Source organism: Lycium barbarum, chromosome 11 (assembly GCF_019175385.1).
Source record: "Lycium barbarum isolate Lr01 chromosome 11, ASM1917538v2, whole genome shotgun sequence".
NCBI classification, from domain to species: Eukaryota; Viridiplantae; Streptophyta; class Magnoliopsida; order Solanales; family Solanaceae; genus Lycium; species Lycium barbarum.
The window spans coordinates 115,410,690-115,434,497 of NC_083347.1; the positions used below are offsets into that span (position 1 = coordinate 115,410,690).

The 23,808-nt window shown below is 36.4% G+C and overlaps 2 protein-coding genes across 3 annotated transcripts; both read right to left on the minus strand.

Annotated features, from left to right (window-relative positions):
* Window positions 1–8,334: 8,334 nt before the first annotated feature.
* Window positions 8,335–12,057, minus strand: LOC132617016 (probable polyol transporter 6). Its single transcript, XM_060331860.1, has 3 exons — window positions 11,898–12,057; window positions 10,155–10,826; window positions 8,335–9,374 (listed from the first exon to the last, which is right to left on the minus strand). Exons 1-3 carry the CDS (start codon window positions 11,995–11,997, stop codon window positions 8,671–8,673), a joined length of 1,476 nt encoding a protein of 491 aa, XP_060187843.1. The 5' UTR covers window positions 11,998–12,057; the 3' UTR covers window positions 8,335–8,670.
* Window positions 12,058–13,651: 1,594 nt separating this feature from the next.
* On the minus strand, window positions 13,652–23,530 carry LOC132618492 (auxin response factor 8-like). 2 transcript variants are annotated; one of them, XM_060333528.1, is made up of 15 exons: window positions 22,452–23,530; window positions 21,992–22,104; window positions 21,626–21,724; window positions 21,475–21,531; window positions 20,830–20,985; window positions 20,667–20,751; window positions 19,203–19,293; window positions 18,707–18,871; window positions 18,494–18,616; window positions 17,707–17,782; window positions 16,856–17,003; window positions 15,968–16,343; window positions 14,886–15,480; window positions 14,609–14,799; window positions 13,652–14,121 (listed from the first exon to the last, which is right to left on the minus strand). In XM_060333528.1, exons 1-15 carry the CDS (start codon window positions 22,492–22,494, stop codon window positions 13,941–13,943), a joined length of 2,499 nt encoding a protein of 832 aa, XP_060189511.1. In that variant the 5' UTR covers window positions 22,495–23,530; the 3' UTR covers window positions 13,652–13,940. The 2 variants fall into 2 exon arrangements, with proteins under 2 accessions (XP_060189511.1, XP_060189512.1); XM_060333529.1 differs by lacking the exons at window positions 21,992–22,104; window positions 22,452–23,530 and having other exon boundaries at window positions 21,475–21,527; window positions 21,626–21,716.
* Window positions 23,531–23,808: the final 278 nt, after the last annotated feature.

The window sequence follows — 23,808 nt, forward strand, 5'->3', positions numbered from 1 at the left end:
TTGCATCGCGCTGGAAGAATCCTCGAATCTGTTGACACGAGGCTCGGGAATGATTATAACGTTGAAGAAGCAAAGAGATTGTTGCTACTGGCTCTGGCTTGTTGCCATCTGATTCTAGTGAACAGCCTAAAACACAAACTATAATTCAAATTATATCAGGGTCAGTGCCAGCATCAAATGTTCCACCGTTCAAGCCAGCATTTGTGTGGCCTTCTATGGTGCCAATTGATATAGACTCCTATTGTCGATACGATATCCATCACAACTCCTCAGTTCAGTTCAGGGAACAACGGTGTTGAGCAGTGGCGGAGCCAGGATTTATGTCAAGGGGGTTCAAAAATATAAAGAAGTCATAAAGGAAGAAGATAAGGGGGTTCAACATCTACTATATATACATAAAAAATAATTTTCACCTCCTTATATATACAGTGTAATTTTTCGCCGAAGGGGTTTCGGATGAACCCCCTCGGCTCTATCTACGTCCGCCCCTGGTGTTGAGTATCAACGCAAGTAGGTTTAGTAGCAGCGTATATATAGGCCACTTTTATGGTGTAGTTAGTTTAGGTTTATAAAACAACTATTACCAAAAGGAAAAAAGTTGATTTTGCTTCCCCTTTTAATGTTTTATTTCTTGTAATTATGTTTTCTGGTGAGGATGTCAAATGATTTCTTCTGTTTTTCCTTCTTGTTTTGATATTTTTTGCTTCAAGTTTGTTATTATGCAATAACAAGAACAGAAGCGATTTCTTCTGTTTTTCCTTCATGTTTTGATATTTTTTGCTTCAAGTTTGTTATTATGCAATAACAAGAACAGAAGCTACCATGTATACTATAAATCCATGTATTACTTATTCATGTATAACTTGTCTTCGAACCAAACGATCCCTTATAGTTGAAGAAGTTAGTCACATTAGCTAATTTTTCCTGTTAGGTATTTTTTGCTTCAAGTTTGTTATTATGCGGTAACAAGAACAAAAACTACCATGTATACTACTAATCTGTGTATTACTTATCCATGTATAACTGGTCTTAGAACCAAATGACCCCTTATAGTGTCACGACCCAACTCGTGTGTGGAGCGGGCACCCACGCTAACCCCCTTGTGGGCGAATACTTCCCTTAATTTACCAATTTTAGAATTAACATGCGGAAGATTAACTCATACAGACAGTCTAAATATCATAGATAAATGACTAAGTGCGGAAATACAATATAACCCCAAAATCTGGTCAAGTCATAGTACAAGGGTCACTACATAACACATAAGTCTGAAAGAAAATACATAAAAGTCTGAATATTGTCTCGAGATGGTAGGGACAGATATAAATAGAAGAGTTTTTCGAGTTGCGGGCTGGAACAATACTCACCCTGCAAACTCAAATAAGAAGCATCGGGAATTACTCACGAGGGCCCGACGTGGATCCTGTAGCGAACTCTGCACTCAGAAAAGAATACATCAAGGTAGTATCAGTACAAACACTATGTACTGGTAGATATCATATGTCGACAACAATTAGTTCACATATATGAAGAAAGAAATCAACAAGTAGACTTGTAAGAAATCAAGCACACTCACGAACCAATTCTACATAAGATCAATCCAAATATCAAGTGCCATGTACAAAATCAAGCAACGAAGAATGGATGTAAGTATGAATGCATATGTGATGCAATGCAATGCACTGGCCAACTATCCCACTACTAAAAAACTGCCAAAAACCAACGAAAAAAACCGACGGACCGAACCGACCCTTTACGGTCCGTCGGTTTACATAGCATCATTTTTTGAAAACCGACGGACCGCGTCGGTTTTTATCCAATATTTAAAGAAAAAAATTTAAAAAAACCGACGCTTCTGTTTTTTTTTTTTTTTGTATCTTAAATAAAAAGAATATAAATTCTATGAAAAACCGTCGCACTGCGTCGGTTTTTTATTTTTTATTTTTAATTTAAATAAAAAACTGACACAGTGTGTCAGTTTTCTTGAAAATTTTAAGAATTAATTTCCAGAAAACCGACGGACTGAGTCGGTTTTCTATCGGTTTTCGGGAAAATTTCCAGAATTAATTTCCAAAAAACCGACGGACTGCGTTGGTTTTCTAGAAAATTTCCTGCATGGAATTGCTGCAGTTTCTGCAGCCACAACCGCACAAAAACCAGTACCAAAAGCTGCTCAAAACTAGCATTAAAATGCTTCAAATCAATTCTAAAAGAGCTACAACACATAAAATCACCCTAAGAAATAATAAAACACATCAAACACTATCTAAACACATCAAATACTATCTAAATAGACCTTCAAAGTTCAAAAATATTTAAATGTTCAACCAAAAGTACCATTAACTAGTTTTAACATAAGTCCATTATTAAATCCAAACTACTACAACTAATCATCCGGTGTCCGGGCTACGTAATCACCATCATCATCATCTTATGGGTCGGCTAATTTCCTATTAAGTTCAGCGATTTTCTGCGCCATAGCTACGACCTGAACACCATCAACTCCCTTGGCTTGTCGAGAAGACCCTTCACCTCGCAATCCTGACCGAAGGCGACTTAAGTTGTTCCTTGGGCTTAGACCGTACGCTCTACCATTTTGTACTCCCCTAACTGCTCCACACCAAAATCTATCTCTAATTCTGGTGGAGGACGACTCGGGTGGTCAGGCTGAGTTTTGCTGTACTGGTCCACATTTTGCATAAATTGTGTCTGTATATTAAAAAATGAAACTTAGTATATAACGAATATATCATAATTAAACTTATATATAATTCGTTAAATAATAAAATTATCACTTACATAGGAATCACGAGCCCTGTCCTCAACCCATACGATCAGATTCGACTCCTGCTTCTTCTTTTTTGTGTAGGTCCTTAGGAATAGCTGATCATGAGTCGGCATCTGTCCCATAGACTTTTTTTTGCAAAAAAAAAAAAATTAAAGATAAAATTAATAACTCAATAATGATATATTGATCGTAGGTAACTTTTAAAGTATAAAACTACTTACCATTGTCCTAGCCATATGCCCCTGACTTCTTGCACCAGCAATGTGAAAATAGCCACCTTTCTAGGATGCACGGGCAGCCTTTGCCTGCTTAGACTTAGCGATAAACTCAGGAGTTCGCCAATATACCTTAAGTTTCTCCCACTGTTCGTCGTTTAGCCATTGGGGCTTCCTCATATACTTTCTAGCAACATCAATAATATTACAAACAATGATAACTAAGCTAACACAAATACATTGACAATGAACATAAAATATAGCACAATCTCAAGCAAAAAAAGAAAAAAAATGAACAGTAAACTAGTCAAATAAAGTTTACATTTTTTTCAGAAATTCAACATTAATAACATTGCAAATTATGTTTAACAAAGCTAAATAGACTAACATTAGGCCTAAAATCTACAAATAAAACTAAAATTGAAAGAATTTTAAAAGCCCTAATTTAAAAGAAACCAACCTCAATTTATTAAGTTAAAAACGGGTCTAGGGTAGGTGGGGGTGGGTTGCGCAGGCGGCGGGGCTGGGCGGCTCGGAAATGGGCGGCTCGGAAATGGGCGGCGCGGAAATGGGCGGCAGGGCTAGGCGGAGATGGGGGGCGGGTAGGATTTTAGGGTAATGGGGAGTTTTGTTTGGGAAGAGGAGGAGAAATGACAAAAAAGAACCCGTCTGGCCATTTTGTTAAAGAAAACCGACAGACAAAACCGACCCTGTCCGTTGATTTTTTTTAAATGTTGACCAGTATTTGACCAAAAAAATAATTAAAAAAAAAAAACCAACCCTGTCCGTCGGTTTCTTAAAAAAAAAATTTATTAATTTTTTTAAAAACAAAATGAATTGCAAATTATTTAAAATATTTTTAAAAATAAAACCGATGGATAAAATATTTTTAAAAATAAAACCGACGTTGTCCGTCGGTTTTATATTAATTATTAATTATTTTTAATAAAACCAACCTGGGACGTTGGTATTTTTTGGCGAAAATATATTTTCAAAATTCTGTCAAAAAAACCGACGACGTCCGTCGGTTTTCTAATTAAAAAAATTAGAAATGCAAAAAACCGACGCAGTGAGTCGGTTTTCCGTCGGTTTTTAGTAGTGTCCATACCGTACAAACATGCTAAGGACGAAAACCTCCACGTCTCAATAGTATTGACCCATGGGGGACCTGCGAAGTCCATGTACACCCTCGTCCTGGCAAGGAACCTCGGGCGCGAGTACAACGCATTTCGCTTCTGGTAACAAACTCGGATCAGGATTCTCATCTCTCTTTTACACGATCTAGCAAAGACCTCGGATGTTCCATTTTCTCAATTATCATCATCAGTACCAAGTCATAGTTCATATTAATACATCATATGGAATGAGAATGTATGTCATTCATGATATCTTAATCAACAGTAAATCATAATCAAGATCTCATCCGTGTCTTATCATAAGTACACATCACGATTCAAGCCTAATCTTATTATCCTTCCTTTTTGCCGATGATAAGTGACATAACAATAGAGATGAATGCATACACAAGTAACAACATAGCAAATAAGGCAACAATCCCAATCATAACAACAACAGAACCAACCTAATTGGATTTCACCTCTACACTATACCTGAACGCCTAACATGCTTTCTCCGTCAATATCTAACTCCTACATATGCTTCATTAATTGGAATCTACCAAAAAAATAAACCGTAACCTACCTCAATGCCGAGCGGGTTCTACGAACTATTCAACACGAGCCTTGCCCTTTCGAAGATTTTCCAAACCATCAAAGTTTAATCAACAAGCTAATCTACATTAGAAACAGATTCTAACAATACCCATATTGTTACAGTACGATTCGAATAAAAAAAATGACCTTTAAAGAGAGATCCCAGGCCCACAAGGGAAAAATAGGAATTTCAAGTAAAAATCGGCTACCCAACACTTAAGGAGTCCAAAATCATCACCCAACCACTAATTCGAACACAATTTATCATCAATTCCCTCATTTAGTCAAAATCCCCAATTTAAAGAAAAACCCCAATTTCCATGACTTAGATTCTTGAAGAAAAAGGAAGATTCAAGCCTAGGGACTAGTTACACATTGGTTAGCAGTTAGAAATCAATTAGATAGCACGAGATTCATCAATCCAAAACTAGGATTTATAACCCTTCTTCCCTAACTAACCCTTTTTATTTCCACCATAGAACCCAACTTAGATAATACAAATTAAAGTGAAGTAGACTTACCTAATGAATATTCAAGCCAAGAACTCTTCAAATCGCGCAATTATTGCTCTAGGTTTCAATTTGGTGTATGAAAGAAAATGGGTATAGAATAATGAATATAAAGGTTTTCTGATTCAGCGATTTTTGCTTATGCGGAGCATTGTTCGCCTACGCGACTCTGCCCCAGCTGATACTCGTCCGCTAAGGCAGATTTTTCATTAATGATTCAACATCTCCGCCGATGCGGAGGATGCACACAAGCGCGATACCGCGCCTGTGGGAATGACTTCGGAGGTGCGGAATAAGCCAACTCAACAAGGACTCTCATCTGTGGATCAGGCTTAGCTTAAGGGGGCCTCAGACGCGGCCAAACAATCGCAGATCGACACATCAGAAAACCAGATTTTTCTGGTTTTCACCAAGTTTACTCAAAATCCCGACATCCATTCGAGACCTCCTAGATACAAACTGATTATGCAGACACATGTAAAAATGCGATACGAACTCACCCGTGGCCTCGAAAATCCCAACGGAGGTCACCTTGACCCGATCAACCCCCAAACAGCCAAAATCAAGTTTCCAACCAAGGGTACAAAACACGCTCTCGAATGCCTTAGGAACCGAATCAATCATCCCACGAAGTCATAATCGACCCTTTGGACTTCATGGAATCAACGAAATTCCGAAAAAAGTTCGTTTACCTAAAAGTCAATTATTGGTCAATAATTTTTCACTTTAAGGTTCTAATTTCCTCAAATCCTACCAAAACTCGCCCGATGATCTCGAGAATAGTATCGCCCATCCCCTCGGGTCAAAAGCACACTAACAGGGCTAAGGGAAGGCTCAACGGGGGTAAAATGGTCAAAACGTATATAACGACCAAACGGGTCGTTACATCAAATACTAATTAAATAATTGTTCATCCTCGAACAGAGAAGAAGTGAAGCGAAGTAAAGGTACCTAAGTAGGTAAAAAGCTGGGAATATCTCTCACGCATATCTGTCTCAGTCTCCTAAGTAGCCTCCTCAACTGGACGGTGCTTCCATTGCACCTTAACTAAAGTTATCTCCTTTGAGCTCAACTTCCTCACCTGCCTATCCAAGATCTCTATCGGCTCTTCCTCAAAGGACAGATTCTGATTGAAAAGTACTAAGTCCCACTGAATGATATAAGAGTCATCTGAATGGTAGTTCTTCAACATGGAAACATGAAATATCGGATGAACACCTGACAAACTTGTTGGTAAAGCTAACTCATAAGCCACATCACCAACACGGCGGAGAATCTCGAAAGGACCAATGAACCTGGGGCTCAACTTGCCATTCTTACCAAATCACTTCACACCCTTCATGGGTGAAACCTTCAACAGAACCTGCTTGCCAACCATAAAATCTAAATAACGAACCTTCCGATCCGGATACTTCTTTTGCCTACTTTGAGCTACCAGAAGCTTTTCCTGAATCAACTTCACTTTGTCCATGGACTCTCTCAACAAATCTGTACCCCAAGGTCTCACTTTAAAAGCATTGAACCACCCAATCAGACAACGACATCTACTACCATACAAAGCCTCGAACAGTGCCATTTCAATACCTAAGTGATAACTGTTGTTGTACACAAACTATGCCAATGGTAAGAACTGGTCCCAATGACCACCAAGTTGATAACACAAGCTCTTAACATGTCCTCAAGCACCTGAATAGTCCTCTCGGACTGACCATCGGTCTGCAAGTGATACACGGTGCTAAGACCCAGCTGAGTCCCCAACTCATTCTACAAAGTCCTCCAGAAATAGGAAGTAAACTAAGTGCCTCTGTCTGAAATGATGGAAATGGGCACCCCATGCAATCGAACAATCTCTCTAATGTAGATCTGCGCCAACTTCTCTGAATTATAGGTCATCTGAACCGGAATGAAGTGGACTTTGTCAACCTCTCCACAATCACCCAAATAGCATCAAACTTGCCCAAGGTCTTCGGAAGACCTACCACGAAATCCATGGCTATCCTCTCCCACTTCCACTCGGGAATAGACATCCTCTAACTCATACCACCTGGTCTCTGGTGCTCATTCTCAACCTGTTGGCAATTCAAGCACTGAGACATGAAATCCACGATTTCCCTCTTCATCCTACCCCACCAATAATGTTGTCTTAAATCAAGATACATCTTTGTAGCACCCAGATGGATAGAATACCTGGAACTCTAGAATCAAACGAATCAAGCCACCCATACGAGGAACGCAAATGCAACCCTTAATCCTCAAAACATCTTCATCATCTAGAATTGCCTCCTTAGCCTCACCACTCAACACCTTATCTCGAATCTTACACAACTTCACATCATCAAACTGCTGTAACTTAATCTTCTCCGAAAGAGACAACCTCGCCTTTAGCTCAAAAGCTTCTCCAAGGCTCGGGCTATTCTAACTACTTATTTTCAATTACATTTCGTTCATATTAAGTTTTGTTGCTATTTATCTCATTATTTCGGACATATTGATCCACGTGTCCCTAATCCTGTATACAAATTGTTGTACCGATTTTACGAGTAAACAATATTGCTTTTTACTTGTATAACCATTACACAGCAGGTTTGTTAAATGATCTTTAATGTTGTAACGGTGTAACCTACCCATTACATAGGTAAACATCTGTTCAAATTGACACCATTATTCTTAGTAAGTGTTGCAAGTTGCAACCGTATACGTTCCACTGTTTTTGATTTAGTATTTTTTAGTACATTATTTAGACAAAAAAAAAAGGAATTGTTTTTTAAAAAAATGAGAAAAAAAGATAAATGGTAATCTTGGCCTTAGAGAGGTGTCACATCACTCTCTTGTTGCCCAGCTTTAATGTATATATAGAGAGAGAGATTTGGACATATATGTGTGTGCACGCAATTTGAGAAATTCTTCTCTTACAATATGTTACACTAACAAAAGGAAAACATAACTAACTATTTTTACACTGGCCATCAACCCAACACTTCCCTTTTGTCCATCAACCTAATACAACACTTCCGTTTTATCTTGGCTATATTTTGCACATATATGAAGTTTGAGTGTTAGCTATACAAAATATAAGGCATTTTTCATTTTCGGCCAGTCGACGATATTAATTATGGGCACTAGCAAAATATACAAAATACATTACTTATGTACATTTTATGTATATTATGTGTATATTTTTCGGAAACAGCCGTCCTACCTTGGTAGGAGCAAGGTCTGCGTACACTCTACCCTCCCCAGACCCCACGTTGTGGGATTTCACTAGGTTGTTGTTGTTGTTGTATGTGTATATTTTGTGAATACAACTTGTATATAATATGTATACTTTATACTTAATCTATAAATTTGCTGGCTATCCTATACATTAGATCACCAAAAGGCATCAGACTGTAATTATCTTAAAATATAAAGTGCAACTCCTGCCATCAATATTTCTGAATCTCCGTTTATTTGTTAACCTTCTCGGAGCGTTTGCTTCTAGTGAAAACCGTTTCCATTTCTTCCAAAGACTTTCCTTTTGTCTCGGGACAAAAGAAGTAAAAGAAAATCAAAGCCCCGAAAGATACTCCAGCAAACAAGAAAAAAGCCCCTCCAGTTGTAATTGCTCCAGAAATGGAAAGAAAACTCATGGAAACAGTAGCATTCATCAATCTATTAACTGCAACACCAATACCAGTACCCAATGCTCTATACTTTAAAGGAAATATTTCAGCACTATAAACCCAAGTAACAGGCCCGAGCCCAATGTTGAAAAACATCACAACTGCATAAGTTGTGATTATACAAAGTACCAACGCCCAAATAAGATGGCCACCAGAATTCTCTGCCAATGTTAGGAAAAACCCAAGTGCAGCTAATGTTACTACCATGCCACTTAAACTTGTTAACAATAATTTTCTTCTACCAACTTTGTCAATCAAGAAAGTGGACAGGACTATAAATATAAATTTTGTCATTCCAACTCCAACTGTGGCTAGTATTTGCTTCCTAGTGTCATGTACTCCTGCTTTGGCAAAAATCTTGTGACTATACAATATTACAGCTTCAATCCCAGTTGCATGTTCAAAGAAATGAATTCCAACACCAGCTATTAAAATCCATCTTAGTGATGGGGTTGGTTTTAGCAACAATTCTTTCCAAAGCTCTCCACCTGTTAGGGAAAAGATTGAACACAGACAGTCAGAAAATTAAGTTTTGGGGCGTGAAAAAATAAATTTTCTTTAAAATCACCATGCCGTTGACAAGAAGCCTAGTATTTTAGTGGAGAAGGATAGAGGAGAGGGTCTTAGAAATGTGACCTTTTGTAAACAGGTATTTCATGTATACTGATGAGAGGAATAAATAGGGGTTGATTTCACAGAACTAAAAGTTATTATCTCAAAGAGTCACTTTCTTTGTTGAAGGAAACTGGAATCAAGAAGAAAGGTGACTTTCTGAGATTGAGTGACCCTATGAGAAATCAATTCAGAAATATAGACAAGTTCTTTCATGATACAACAAAGCTTATATTTTTATATAACCACTTAGAAATTTATGTATTTATATATGGAGCAATGATCAGCTCATCCCGAACATATACTTTATTTCATAAACAGATAAACATATTCGTCTACATAAATTAAATATTCTGTAATAGATATAAAATAAAAATTGATTTCTTTATTTAAAGTCCAGTCCGCACCCTAGCCCATCCAATCTCACCGGACAGGGCGAAGAAGAAGGAAGAGATGGATGCTCCGGGAACAACAACAGAAAGCAAGGGCAAACTGGACGCCACATTCGTGTATATATGTATACACACGTGTGTATATTTGCACATATATAGATATGCATAGGTATACCAAACTAAGGACACTTGGTGAACCTGAACTTAATAATAATTAGTTACATTAGGTAATTTTTCCTATTATAAAGTCTAACGAAAATTTACCTTGTGTTTTTGCAGAATCGGGGAGCTTGACAATGTCATCGTTACAATTCTCGTCGATTCCTACAGCCTGTTTAATATCCCTGATTCGAATTTCAGCTTCTTGAGGGCTATTCGAAACTTTGTACAATATTTTCTTGGCGTCTCCTAGACGGCCTTTCATAATAAGCCATCTAGGCGACTCTGGCATTTTAAGAATGCCAATAGCCAAGAAAAGTGAAGGAATTGCTGCAACTCCTAACATCATTCTCCAACCAAGTTCAAGGTACAATCTTGAAAAAATATAATTAGACAAATAACCAAGTAAAATACCAATACTAATTCCAATTTCTGGTAAAGATGTTAAAAACCCACGTGATGATGGTGATGAAATTTCTGCTGAATAAACTGGTGCTATCATAAGTGCAAACCCAACACCAACACCAGCAACACATCTTCCAACTAATAATGTTGGATAATTTGGACCATATCCCATTAATATTGATCCAACCAAGAAAATTAATGAAGCTATAATTATAGTGTTACGTCTCCCAATATTATCAGAAGTTCTTCCTGCACAAAGTGACCCAACTAGTGCACATAAATTTAGAATCCCTGCTAATACTTCTGTTTTTGCATCATTGATTTGGAATTCTTCTTTCACATAAATCATTGCTCCACTCATCACACCGGTATCTAAAAAAAAAAAACATAAACTCTTGTTAGAATATTTAGGGAGGCTAATTACCATTAAAAAATATTTACACAATCAGAAAGTATATATATATAGAATAAAACTCTGTCAAAGAACTTATTACCCCTGGTATTTTCTATGTAAAGCTAGTACTAATATTTGAACAAGTTATTTTCAACAAAAAACTCTGGAATATGGTTTTCCTCTCAATCAGGTATCAGCCTATCCTTATCTGCTAGTAAATCATCAAAGTGCTAGACAGAAAAATAACAGGTTATCTTTGCGTTTGTGAATAAATTTCAATCTCTTTCTTAATTTTTGTTTTAATTTCAGTTGGGGAAAAAATATATGTACATGTAAATTTCTATATTGATAACTGACTTTCTCTAATAGGTTGAGCTACACTCATCGTGTACAAAATATTAGCAGCCTTGATATATATACATCACTTAAAATCGGTAAAAGAAACATGCTCAATCATTCTATATATGCTTGGTGGGATGATTAGAAATCGTACGCCTTTAATCATACTAACTCTCAGGTTCAAACCCTCGTGAATAAAGAATTTTTGCATGGTTATAAGGAATGTTTTAGCTCCTTAATTAGTGGGCATATCTGATATGGATTTGGATTATTCTGGCCAGTATGTTTCGAACACCAATGGCTAAAGGAGAAAAAAAGGAGATTACAAGCTCCACCACTACAAAAAAAAAAAAAAAAGTAATTTGCGGAGGTTGAAAGCTGCAATTCGCGGAGGTTTTAGCCTCCGCTAGTTGTAAGAGGAAGCTAAAACCTCTGCGAATTACAACTTTAAACCTCCGCAAATTACCTTTTTTTTTTTTGTAGTAGTAGTAGTAATCATTCTGTGCATGGTGGGATGATTCGAAATTGTATGCCTTTAATCATATCTAGGTCAGGTTCGAACCCTTGTGTATGAAGAAACTTTGCATTGTAATGAATGTTTTAGCTCCTAATTTATTAGCGGACATATCTAATATGAATTTGGAACACCATGGCTAAAGAAAATAAAAAGAGAGGACAAGTTAAAGTATTAATTGAAGAAGGGAGCTTACCATAGCCAAAGATGATAGATATCATGGAAGCAACAATTGCACAAGCACAAGCATATTTGTTAACCCTTGTAGGATTTTCTCCATCAATATCCTTCTCCATATTTTCTCAATGCAATAGATAAAGTGAAATATTTGTTTTTATAATGAAATCTTCCACTTAAAGAAGTAAAATCCTATAACAACACTTAATTTGCCTGGTGGAGCCCACTGATTTTTGTGACGCTTTTATTGATCTGCTACATGCATCAACTATGGAATACGATCAATCAATATTTATCTAATTTGGAAAAGAGTCACAAGAAATGGTTCGAGGGGCAAAAAGATTGAGTTTTGGGATAAAATGATAATAAACTCTTAATGCCACAAATGGAAATTAAACCGCACAATTTTGCAAGAAACTCAGATCTCTATATAGTCAAAGCAAATCCCATTTGAATTCTACTTCCTTTTGTATTTGTGTGTTTCCAAAAAATGTACAACGTAATATATATTTGAATTTGTAAAGAATAATACTATTGGATAATGATAAGAATTACAAGTCACACATGAGTCCTGATTATAGGATTAACCTCTGACCCTTCGTATCCAACGCCGGCTTTATATGGATATCATCGACATAAATAGCCATCCATCAAAATAGTAAGTGTATATTTTTTGTATATTAATGTATAATATACATTTTTTATACATATTAGTGTAACATACATAAATATCGAATGTAATTATTTTTTGCCGAGCGGCCAAATGTGTAACTTGCCATATTTTGATTGTTACATCTAATATATGTTAGCGACAAGTGCATAATTTAAAGTTGATAGGTTCAACATTTAAGTTCTTATCACTGATTCATTACACAGAGAAATTATATGTTCAGATTTAATATAATTTGTTGAAATTTTAGTGATTCTTTCATGCTGCCTCTGCCTATGGATAGATGTATCAGATAAAATTGTGACGATTAAACGTATGTGAAGAAATCACTGAATCGCTAGATGAAGCATTGGCCTTTGATCATTTAGTTATATGTGAATAAGCTTTATCTTGACATTGTTCCCGCTGCAATTGATTTATTTATAATCTTGGTACACATATCAATAATCTGATGAAAATATAATCATTAAGAGGAAAGACCAGTTAAAGAGAGATTCGAAGATGACCATTTGTCTTTGATTAATAAATTTAGACTAGAACTAAAGGAGTCTGTATGTACCAACATAAGTTTGGGTCAAGAGAGTTTGGACTGTATACATGTCCGATGTCTCTTTAGATTCCTCACATGCAGATTAAGATAAAAGCAGAGCTCCATTAGTGGGGGTAGGATGGTCAACTTAGAGGACCCGCCTCCTCTTCAGACGTGTCCTCTTGACTTTTGGGGCGGGAGTGCTTGGTTGCTAGGGTTTTGTTTTCAACAACCAATTCGCTTGTGTCAACCTTGAGATCGGTCTAACATTTTGTTATGAGTTGGCTGTGCAGAAGGCATATTAAGGATCATACTTCTGAGACTTCCTAGAAATGGCATATTATCAAACACCCTTCATGATTTTGAATAGTATTGAAGTTCTACTTTTTCTAGCAACCGACTCTGATGGTTTTCATGTGATTACATGTACATATTACTCGATCACATGCACCACGTTGGCTTCGAAGCAACAGCATGGTACTAGCATTTTGCTGATGTGGTTCTGGAAAATATCCTAGAATGCTTTGTTTCAAAAAAGGAAATCTACATTAGTAAGTACTTTGCATTTAAGGCATACACTCATAGAAGTTTAACTGCATTTGACAAGTTTACAACTCGAGATTGTGTAAATCACATCTGTCCTGAGCCCGAGTACAGCGAATAAGATTAACTAATACAAAAGCATTGTAATTCAAATGGCAGATCGATTAAATATCTCCTCCATAAAGAACTATGTCATATAAATGAGACCGGACTAATTAGGCCAAAGCTAAGCCCGGAAAGAAGATAGAAATTTTGAGACATCCGAGCTCGTGGGAAGCACAGAATAGGAACAACACATCTTTATCGAACGATGACAACAGTCAGTACTCGAGTGAACCTATAGATGGAAGTCCGGACATGAAATCTCGACCATCAGCATTATTATTACTGCTCATCCTTTCAAGTGCACTGCGATTTAGGGATTCAACCTCTTCCTTCCCTAGTTTCTGCACATCCTCGGGTGAAAGAATTTTGATGTACCAGACATTATTGACAAATGCCCTGAAAATACCATGCCACAAATGGGGAAATGAATACCATGTCTGGGTTTAGAAAAAGAAAAAGACGGTAGAAAACCATTTTTCTGAAAGACTCTATCGCAGGAGAGACGGAATAAATCAAAGGTAATAGAATAGAAAATATATAACGAAGAATTAACCTAAATAGCCCAGCCAACACTTAACTAAATATAACCGGCAAATGTATAATATATGTAAATCCATGTATAATATCTGTATAACCCTGTATAATCTATATATACTGATTAGAAAAAGTAAACCATGAATCCGGCCGGCTATTTGTCTAAAGATCCCATATATAATCAGCTATCACTACCAGACATCCGAAGACCCTGTGAGTTAAGCAAATAAGAGAACAAAATTGACATGTGCATGGTCTAAGGACTTAAAGCATAAGGAGTTCATTCCATCAATTGGCAAATTATGAGCAGAGGCAAAATGTTAAGTGTTCTAGTAAATTAGATACTTACTCCCATGGGTCGTCTCCAAGGAGAAGAACGTCATTCTCCCTGTCAACAAATACAAGCTGCCAGCCTGATCTTTGAGGGTCTTCAAGAAACCCTTCGATCCCGAACATCTGTCCCAGTTCCTGCCGTAGCTCATGATAGCTATTGAACCGGCTGATGTTCAATGACCTCCCAACAGACCCTGATTTGTAAACCTGCACCAAAAAAAAAAAAAAAAACATAGTAGTAATATGCAAGAAAACAACAACAAAATATGTAACCTACACAGCAGAATTAGCACCTTAACAAATGTACAGGTCGCATTTTGTGCATCAACTTGTCCTACAGTATGCAACAAGTCAGTAGAATCCTGCACATAACCATACAGAGAATTCTGAAATCCAGAAGTCCCTAGTGGCATAGCGGACAAATCAGCATCAATTGATGTAGTAGTAGCAACGTTAGACACAGTTGTCGGGAGGAGAAGCCCTGAAGAATCAACATTATTAGCACCAAAAAGAGTTGGATTCTCGGCATCTAGGTTACATGTTTCCTGTGAATGAGAAAATTTTGGCATCCAAGATTTATGCGGGGCCTGCTGCTCCATCATCGTGGACTGCTGACCGATTCTATTAAAATTCAGAAAGTTACTAGTTCCTTCCGAACATAAAGAACCTAGTGCTGTCGGCATTCCTGATGGAGAAACGGATCCCGAGAACTTGGAGTTTGGATCTGATATATCTGGCTTTGAATATGATGGAGAAGGAATGTTCGATGGTTGTTTGTGCTGGAGCTGCTGGCTATTTGGTACTTGGTATGCTTCCTGGTAAGAATGTTGATGAGCCTGTTCCCCTGTCTGATTGCTGACTTGTTGCCGTGGTTGCCTTTGAACAGGGCTGGCAAAAAGGTTTAAATAAAAAAATAAGAAATAAAAAGCATGTAACCATCCAATCCAACCCATTAAATATAGGAAATCTGGATATTATCCACTATAAAATGGATATCCATAATAAGGAGTTTTAACTTATTTTGAGTTTTAGCTTGTATTCTCACCCTGACTATTACTGAAACCTCCATATTATCCGTCTTTTAACCCATTTTTTATCCGTGTTATATGTGTGTGTGTGTGTGTGTTTGGGGGGGGGGGGTTTGGTAATCAGATATTTTATCTGTTTTTGTTGTTTTTATTCTTTCCTTCGATATTTTTACCACAGCTTCTTTACTCTAGTATTTTTCAAACTTGTTTTGAGAAACATTTTCATTGAGCCAAGAGTCCATTGGAAACTACCTCTCTACCCTTGTGGGGTAGGGGTAAGGTCTCCGTACATTATAGGTATGTTGTTTTGTTTAACCGTTTTCGACCTGCCTGTTTGCCGCTCCTACCTTTGAAGGTTATTGTGTTGGGCTTGTGCAGGCAGCATATGCTGATGAATTGCTTGCTGTATTGCTTGTTGTTGCTGCTGCTGCTGCAGGACGGAGTTATGACTGCCTGCATGCTGAACATATTGGACAGGCTGTTGAAACTGTTGCAACAGTTGCTGTTTAAGCAGATCCCCACTCCCGAAATTTTGCAAACCACTAGCCAGCATAGCTTGATACTGCTGGTTAAGATCGTTTCGGAGAAGTGTTGGATCAACTCTTTGTTGCATCCAGGGGAGCATGCCGCCACCTAAAGATTGTAGATTCATCAAATGCTGTCCTTGCTCACCACTTTCCCCTCTCAACCATGCCATTCCATTAATAGTTTCACTGGCACTATCTGCAAAAAGAAAAGGAAAAAAATCATAATAGACCTCGGGAACAAAAATAAGCTGAAACATCCAAGAAATGAAAAGCCTCTTTGGCCAAGCTTCTGGGAAGTCAAAAGTGCTAAATTTAGCGAGTGGGGTGTTTGGCCAAGGCTTTTATGGAAAAAATAAGTACTTTTGAGTAGTAGTAGAAGGTTTTTCAGAAGCTACCCAGAAGCACTTTTGGAACATTGGCCAAGCACAAAGTACTGCTCTAATATTTATCAAATTGATTAGCCAAACACCAACTACTACTCTCAAAAGTAATTTTTCTAATAGCGCTTTTGAACAAAAACATTTTTCAAAATAAGCAGATTCTAAAAGCTTGGCCAAACGGGCTATAACTAAAGCGAAGTGTTTTCCATCTTAGAAGGGCCATCTGAATGACAACAAAATTTAACCTTTTTTTGCAAAAAAAGTACAAGGAAACCTCAGGATCTCACAGCTTCACTTTCCTAACAGTATAACATTCAGGGCACAATACCTTGAAAAGATGAAGTTCCCGGATACCAAGGCCGTTTTAGCCTAAGAGGGAACAAAGATGGATACACTGGAAAAGTAGTCAAAGGCTCTATCTCCCATAGCGAAACCCTCGGTTGCCTCTCGCCTGCTGTTGACTCATCCCAACCAACCTACAATTTCGTGAAATTTCTATTGTAAATAGATATCTATGAACATAAAATAACTGTTTATGAACATATAACAATTGTACATTTGTAAATTTGTAATCTACATGAGTTCTGAATCATTAAGTTCTACACAATAATCTACATTGCACGAAAGATAGAGAACCTCGTGGGGAAACAACTTGACATAGTGAAGAAGTTCAGAAATTTGAGAAATCTAACATAAAAGTTCGGTAAATATTGGACGAAGACTAGAAGTGTTAACTTTTGGCAACTTTTGGCAAACTTAAAGAACCAAAACTGTTCAGTACGTACTTAAGGGACTATTTTGAACTTATCCTTTAAACATAAGGACCATTTTCGTCATTTTCTCACAAGTATGTCATCATTCTTGTGCGAAAATAGAATTATAGCCCAAAGGGTTCATAGGTTGGACGTTAAGCCATAAGTCAACGCTCCACTTCAGGAAACACCGCCAAGGGTCTAAATATTTAACAAGGGTTATATGCAAAGGATCATCTTAGGTCTGGATTAGGTGAGAGAAGTGAAAAGATTTCCTGTTAAAAATTCTAATTTCATAATAATATGGAGAGACAAGTAAAACCTAATATGTGCGCAAAAGGCATTTTAAATACTAATAAGCTACAAAAGAATGAGAATAGCTTATATAAAAATGTTAAATACAATTAAAGAACTAAAATACATTTACCTTGACAGACCGCCAATGAGAGTTGGCCCAGCGAACCGGATCTAAGTCACCAATTCCAGTAATTGTGCCCATGTATCTGTAAAGTATCAGATCCACATATAAGAAGAGAAACCTAACACAGAATTTTATAACTCAGATTTCAACGGTAGCCACTATCAGGGCACTTAACATATCGCAATTCCCAGCTATGGAGTTTCAATTTAATTGGTTTATATACCTAAGACCACTGACTTTTCCCAGTTAATACTCTAATGTTACTTGTAGTAAGCACTAGACTAAACATGATATGCAAATATGAGTAAAAAGAGAAGCAACAAAGGCCATAAACTTGCACCTTCATCTGAAATCTGAATCCACTTTGTTCCTACATGATTAGAAATGGGATATTTTCATTGGTGGCCCACCAGCCAAAATTAATTACGAGTTCTAGCCAAAATATACAAAATATACAAAATATATACTAGTTATGTATATTATATGTATACATTATGTATATTTATACTTAATATACAAAACATATACATATGCTTGCTATTTTTTTTTAGGACAGTCCAAAAACGTAATTATCCCATTAGAAAGTTATCAATAAAACAAAGGAGCCGCATCCAGAGCCACTCATTTAGAAGACAGATCCAAGAGCAACTCATCTGTGATTAAGTATCAAAAAGTGCCTAAAATCCATCAACAAGAAACTAATATGCTACTTAAGTAGCTATATGCACTTGTCTAAACAGAAAAGAGGTTGAAGGAAAACAAGGAAGAGGTTTAAGATCAAAGACTTACATACCTTCGAACACTAGATTCTTCAGTCTCAAATAGCATCCGGAAACGCATTCCAACGGAAACACGAGTGTGATATACAGCTTTGATGTATTTTGAAAGAGATATAACAAACTCAGATGGGCTAGCCCTGATGCGATAAGCATTAGTTGAAAAAGAACAAAAAAGATATACAGACTAGACAAAAATATAAGGAGCGGACCATCGTTCAGCACCACACCTTGGGTTAAAAAAAACAGCGAAACAGCTATTGGTAGCAGCAGCATGAGCAGCAGCAGCAAGTAATCCAATGTGCATGCTGTCGCTAGACAGAACAGATGATGGCATCACAGTTTGGGGTCGAGTTGCACGACGAATTCCCAAAAGGAGCTGATTTTTCTCATTCCTGACACGGAAAACGATTAAGGACCAATTGAGAGAAAGCCCCAAGTAATAGCAAGGCTAGATGTAATTCCTACAGTGTAAAATACTAAGATTTGTTGATAAAAACAAGGGGGGGGGGGGGGGGGGGGGGCTTTTTTCATTTTTGGCCCGCCGGCCGAAATTAATTACGGGCGCTAGCCAAAATATACAAAACCTATACACTGATTATGTACAGTATATTATATGTTATAATATGTATATTTACACTTAATATACAAAACCTATACGTTTGCTGGCTATCATCTTTTGAGCAGTCCAAAAGTGTAATTATCTCAAAAAAGGGTTAAAGTTACCAAATAAAAAGAACTGAATCTCCAGCGACAAGTCTTTTGGCACTAACGAACACACTCCAGCCAGTCGTTAGAAGATGCCGCTTAGGCTGTCCTGCATGCATAGAAAGAAAAATATAAACATGTTTCAGCATTAGTTAGTTTAACACTGCATTATATTCATGCTTCCAAGAGCAATCATTAATATATCCAGCAAATGAGTCAATAAACAAGCTATGGTAAGAACAACAGTGCTACATCAAGGTAATAGGATTAGAATGACAAGTGGAACATTTAGGTCATCCACTCATCTATTTGATTCAGCCTGTTATTTTGCTTATTTTTTAATCTTTTTAAGTACATTTTTTCCCTTGCTCAGGCGTGAACCTCATATCCTAACCTTAATTCCAACCTGAATTTCACACATTTACAGAAAAAAAGGAGATAACTTCTATAATATCCCACCCACGACCTGAATAACAATTCTGTTACTACATAAAAAATCGTTAATCCTCCATAATTCTAATCACAACTCTAGTCCTACAAGATTATAATTATGCCTAATCCCTCCTGCAACACAAAGGATCATAAAAGATCTCAGTACAACTACACTCTGCCTTCTTCATTTCCCTTTATCTCCTTCAAGCTAGAATTCAAAATGTTAAATAAGACAAAACTCATTCTGTTTCACTTTCTATAGCCTCTCTCGCTCTTTACAAACTATAAAAATCGGTCTGTCCCTCAAAGTTTTGTTTTTCTCACCTCAAACAAAGATAATGGCTTTTATTTTATAATCAAGAAATCCTCGAGGCCAAGTGGCACACGGTACGAAACTCGGTGGATAATGGGCCCGCCCCTCTACCCTTCTCCCCTTAAATACCAAGTTTTTTGTCTGCGGCAAAGTTGAGAATGGCATTTTACATACACCTTATTTGAATATTACACAAGAGTACAAGGGAAAGAATGAAACAGACTACTATGTTCTCTTCATATATTTCCCCACACATGTAGTGAACTGATATAGAATATGAGCTGTAAATTTTTTCTTTATTGGTCTTGATTTCTTTGCCTAGACAGAATTCATGTAACTGTATGAATTCCTCAACTGTTCATGACAGAATTATTCTGCTTCTACCATTGAATTTCATGGAAACAGAGCAACGCCCTCCCAATTCTTGATTAAAAATAGAAAAGAAAAGTACTTACTGTCCAATTGATTAAAATAGAAAAGAAAAATACTTCAAAAGAATCTCTCTAGCCACACAGTCATTCAAGTGAATGAAATACCTAAAATGTCAAGGACCCTAAACAAGCAAACACTAAAGAGGATTAAACTAAAATATTCTTAAAGTTTAGCACATATCTAAGTATGTCGATACCTAAATTTTGCTACAAACTTAAATAGCCACCAGATGTTAGATTAATGTCAAGCACACTTAACACAGTGTAAAGCAACACATAGCAAAGCAAGGAGCATCCAGAGCTTGCCTCGGAAAATATGCCTGAATTTCCATTCAATGTCATGCAGATCCCTCGCAATTAATTCTTGACAGGGTGGGGTCTGTGAGAAATCCTGAGAAGAAATGAGAATAACATCAGGCTCAGAACCAGAGTGGTATGAAAATACGAGACATTGGACCAGTCATATCACCAAAGGAGGGAAAACTTTCTCTGCTGCACGACGAGGAACAGAGAAGCCACCATGCGTACTGGTATCACTTGCAGTTAGTGTCTTGCAAAAATAGTTAGTAGGCTGCCTGCTAGGGATACCCAACTCAACAGGAAGATATGCATCCTTTTGCTCTTGCTGAAAACACAACACAACATTTGGCACCCAACTCGCACAAAGTATAGGGAAATAAAACAAAAGTAAATGAGAAATTCATGTTAGCTTAATAGCCTGTTTAGCCAAGGTTTCAAAATCTGCTTATTTTGAAAAGTGCTTTTTGTCAGAAGTGCTTTCCGAAAAAGTACTTTTGGATAGCACCGGTTTGTGTTTGACTTATTAATTTGGAAAGCATTTTTGCCAACATTAGAGTAGTACTTTGTGCTTGACGAATGTTCCAAAAGTGCTTCCCAGAAAAAGCTACTTCTTTTAGCTTCTGAAAAACAGTTTTCGTTACTACTAAAAAGCACTTATGTTTTCCCCGAAAGCTTGGCCAAAAACATCAATATTCTAAGAAAAGCACTTTCTGGAAAAAAAGAAAAAGAAAAAAAAAAGCAAGAACTTTTAGCTTCCCAGAAGCTTGGCCAAACAGGCTATAAGACAACTTCTATCGCATGATTCATGAAATACCGGTGTCAAGGGCTGCAATGTCATTTGAGTATATACTTCATCCGTTTCAACATCTGCCTGAAATCCCATTAAACTGTCATTTCCTCATAACCCTATCGCAACTTAATCATGAATTTCATGATAAAACATAGAACATAAAGAAAGAACCCACATGCATTGTGACATTGTGGAGTTGACAGATCAACTGGGGTGGCAAGTTCGGGTAATTCGGTATGTGAGCATCAACTTCTTTATTAGTTGTTGCCGCTACCTGCCACTCAATTCCAATAGTAACACCGTCAGCAATTGACTAACTAATGAATAATTCATGGTTGCAACACTTAGGGGTCGTTCGGTTGCTGGTTAGAGTTACGCAGGTATTAGTAATGCAAGGATTAATTATGCAGGATTTGCATACACCGTACAAGTTATGCAGGATTATTTAATACATGAATAAATCACCTCCTAACCAGCAATGAAACGACCCCTTAGTTCAAAATTAATGAAGAAGAGATAAATTTGGCTAATGAAGAAAGACCTGTTCACTGTGACCCTGAGGAAAGTAAACCACGCGACTTCCTACCGTTGGTAGGCATACAAGGGGACCAGCACAGGCATGCCATAGTTCTGAATTTAAACACTTCTTATCTCCTTTCAACCAAACAAATTATCCATCAGCATAATTTAATTCCACATAAATGAATAACACACATGGAAATGAATTTAAATATACAATTCAACTTAATTAAATATGAGAGGGTTGAATTGCGTCAGCATTGATAAAGTTGACTTCCTTAAATCAATACATACTTAATTACTCATAATCTGTTCTTTTCTTTTTTCTATTAGTATTTGCTAAAGACAAAGCACAAGAATAAATATTACTTACACAAGAATAAATATTACTTACAATAAAGACACTGACAAGGATATATAAAAAGCCAAACCTGGACAAAAAAAGAAGACAGGAAAGGAAAGAAAAAAAAGCATAGAGATACCTTCATGAGCCTGCTGACCAATTCCTGATGTTGAAAGCTTCATATTTTTAATCTTAACTTAAATATATATGCAAAACACCCTCAAAATATGATTTTTTTTTTTCTTCCAGAAAATTATATAAAACCCTCAAGACCAAATTCAAACCCTAAACTATTCCACCCATTCATCACTCTTATCCTTAGCATACCCCACTTCACCCCCATTTCTCCAGAAAAAAACTCACTTCCCACATGCATTTACCAAAAAAGACTCCTAATTTCAGCTAAAGAAAATCAACACAATTCACAACACTTTTCTTTCTCCAACACCTCCATTAACAACCAAAAAAAAAAAAACATAAAAAGATCAAATTTGAAGACTACCCTTTTCTTGTTTTTGCTGAATATCGAAGATTATAGCTAAAAAAAAAAAAAAAAAAAAAAAAAACAAATTTTGAAGGTTACCAAAAATAATTGAGCACTACCCTTTACTTACTTTTGCTGAATATCTAAGATTACAGCTAAAAAAACAATAAAAGATCAAATTTAAGCACTACCCTTTTCTTGTTTTTGTTGAATAACTAAGATTATAGCTAAAAAAAAAAAAAAAAAAAAAAATTGAACACTACCCTTTACTTATTTTTGTAGAATAACTAAGATTACAGCTAATAAACAAAAAAAAAATCAAATTTTGAGCACTACCCTTTACTTATTTTTGTAGAATAACTAAGATTACAGTCAAAAAAACAAAAAAAAAAAGATCAAATTTTGAGCACTACCCTTTTCTTATTTTTGTTGATTATAACTGAGCTCAAGCAAAACAAAAGGATTAAAAAAAAAAAAAAAGATTCACTTGGACAATCACTGTCTATGAAGAGGCTTTAGAAAGAGAGATAAAAAAAATAAAAAAATAAAAAGTGGTCTTTTTCTAATTTTATAGGACACCCGACCAAGCTAGACCTGATAGCAGTAGACAGAGAGAAACAATCAAGAAATAGAGAGAAAGAGAGAGAGAGAGATGAGAGTTAAGTTTTAAAGTAATGGCTAATTCTCTCTCTTTATTTCTTGCTCCATGTACTCTAACAAAGATGTTTTGGGAAGAGAGAGAGAGACAGAGATGACTGAGGTAAAATATTTTGTCACTTCAATTTAAATGTCTTATTTTATTTTATTTTAATGTATATCGAAAAATATATTTCCTCGGTCTAAAAATTTTTACTGTGTCATTTTAATAAATGAGAAAATTTTACCTAATGTAAAATGGGAAAAAGATAAATTAATTATGCCATTAACGGCTAAAACGATAAATAATTTGAAATAACTATTTTTAATAATCATGATAAATAATTTACGAGGAAAAATAATATATATTTCTATA

What these genes read in the sequence shown, in the direction of transcription:
- LOC132617016 (XM_060331860.1), bottom strand. Translation starts at nt 11,997, where the DNA reads ATGGAGAAGGATATTGATGGAGAAAATCCTACAAGGGTTAACAAATAT. An exon ending in ATCTATCATCTTTGGCTATG is followed by an intron (nt 10,827 to 11,897) that starts GTAAGCTCCCTT and finishes TTTTTTTTTTAG; the next exon opens with ATACCGGTGTGATGAGTGGA. An exon ending in CGATTCTGCAAAAACACAAG is followed by an intron (nt 9,375 to 10,154) that starts GTAAATTTTCGT and finishes TTTCCCTAACAG; the next exon opens with GTGGAGAGCTTTGGAAAGAA.
- LOC132618492 (XM_060333528.1), bottom strand. Translation starts at nt 22,494, where the DNA reads ATGAAGCTTTCAACATCAGGAATTGGTCAGCAGGCTCATGAAG. An exon ending in CATTGCAGCCCTTGACACCG is followed by an intron (nt 20,986 to 21,474) that starts GTATTTCATGAA and finishes TTGTGTTTTCAG; the next exon opens with CAAGAGCAAAAGGATGCATA. An exon ending in ATTCAGGCATATTTTCCGAG is followed by an intron (nt 19,294 to 20,666) that starts GCAAGCTCTGGA and finishes CTATGCATGCAG; the next exon opens with GACAGCCTAAGCGGCATCTT.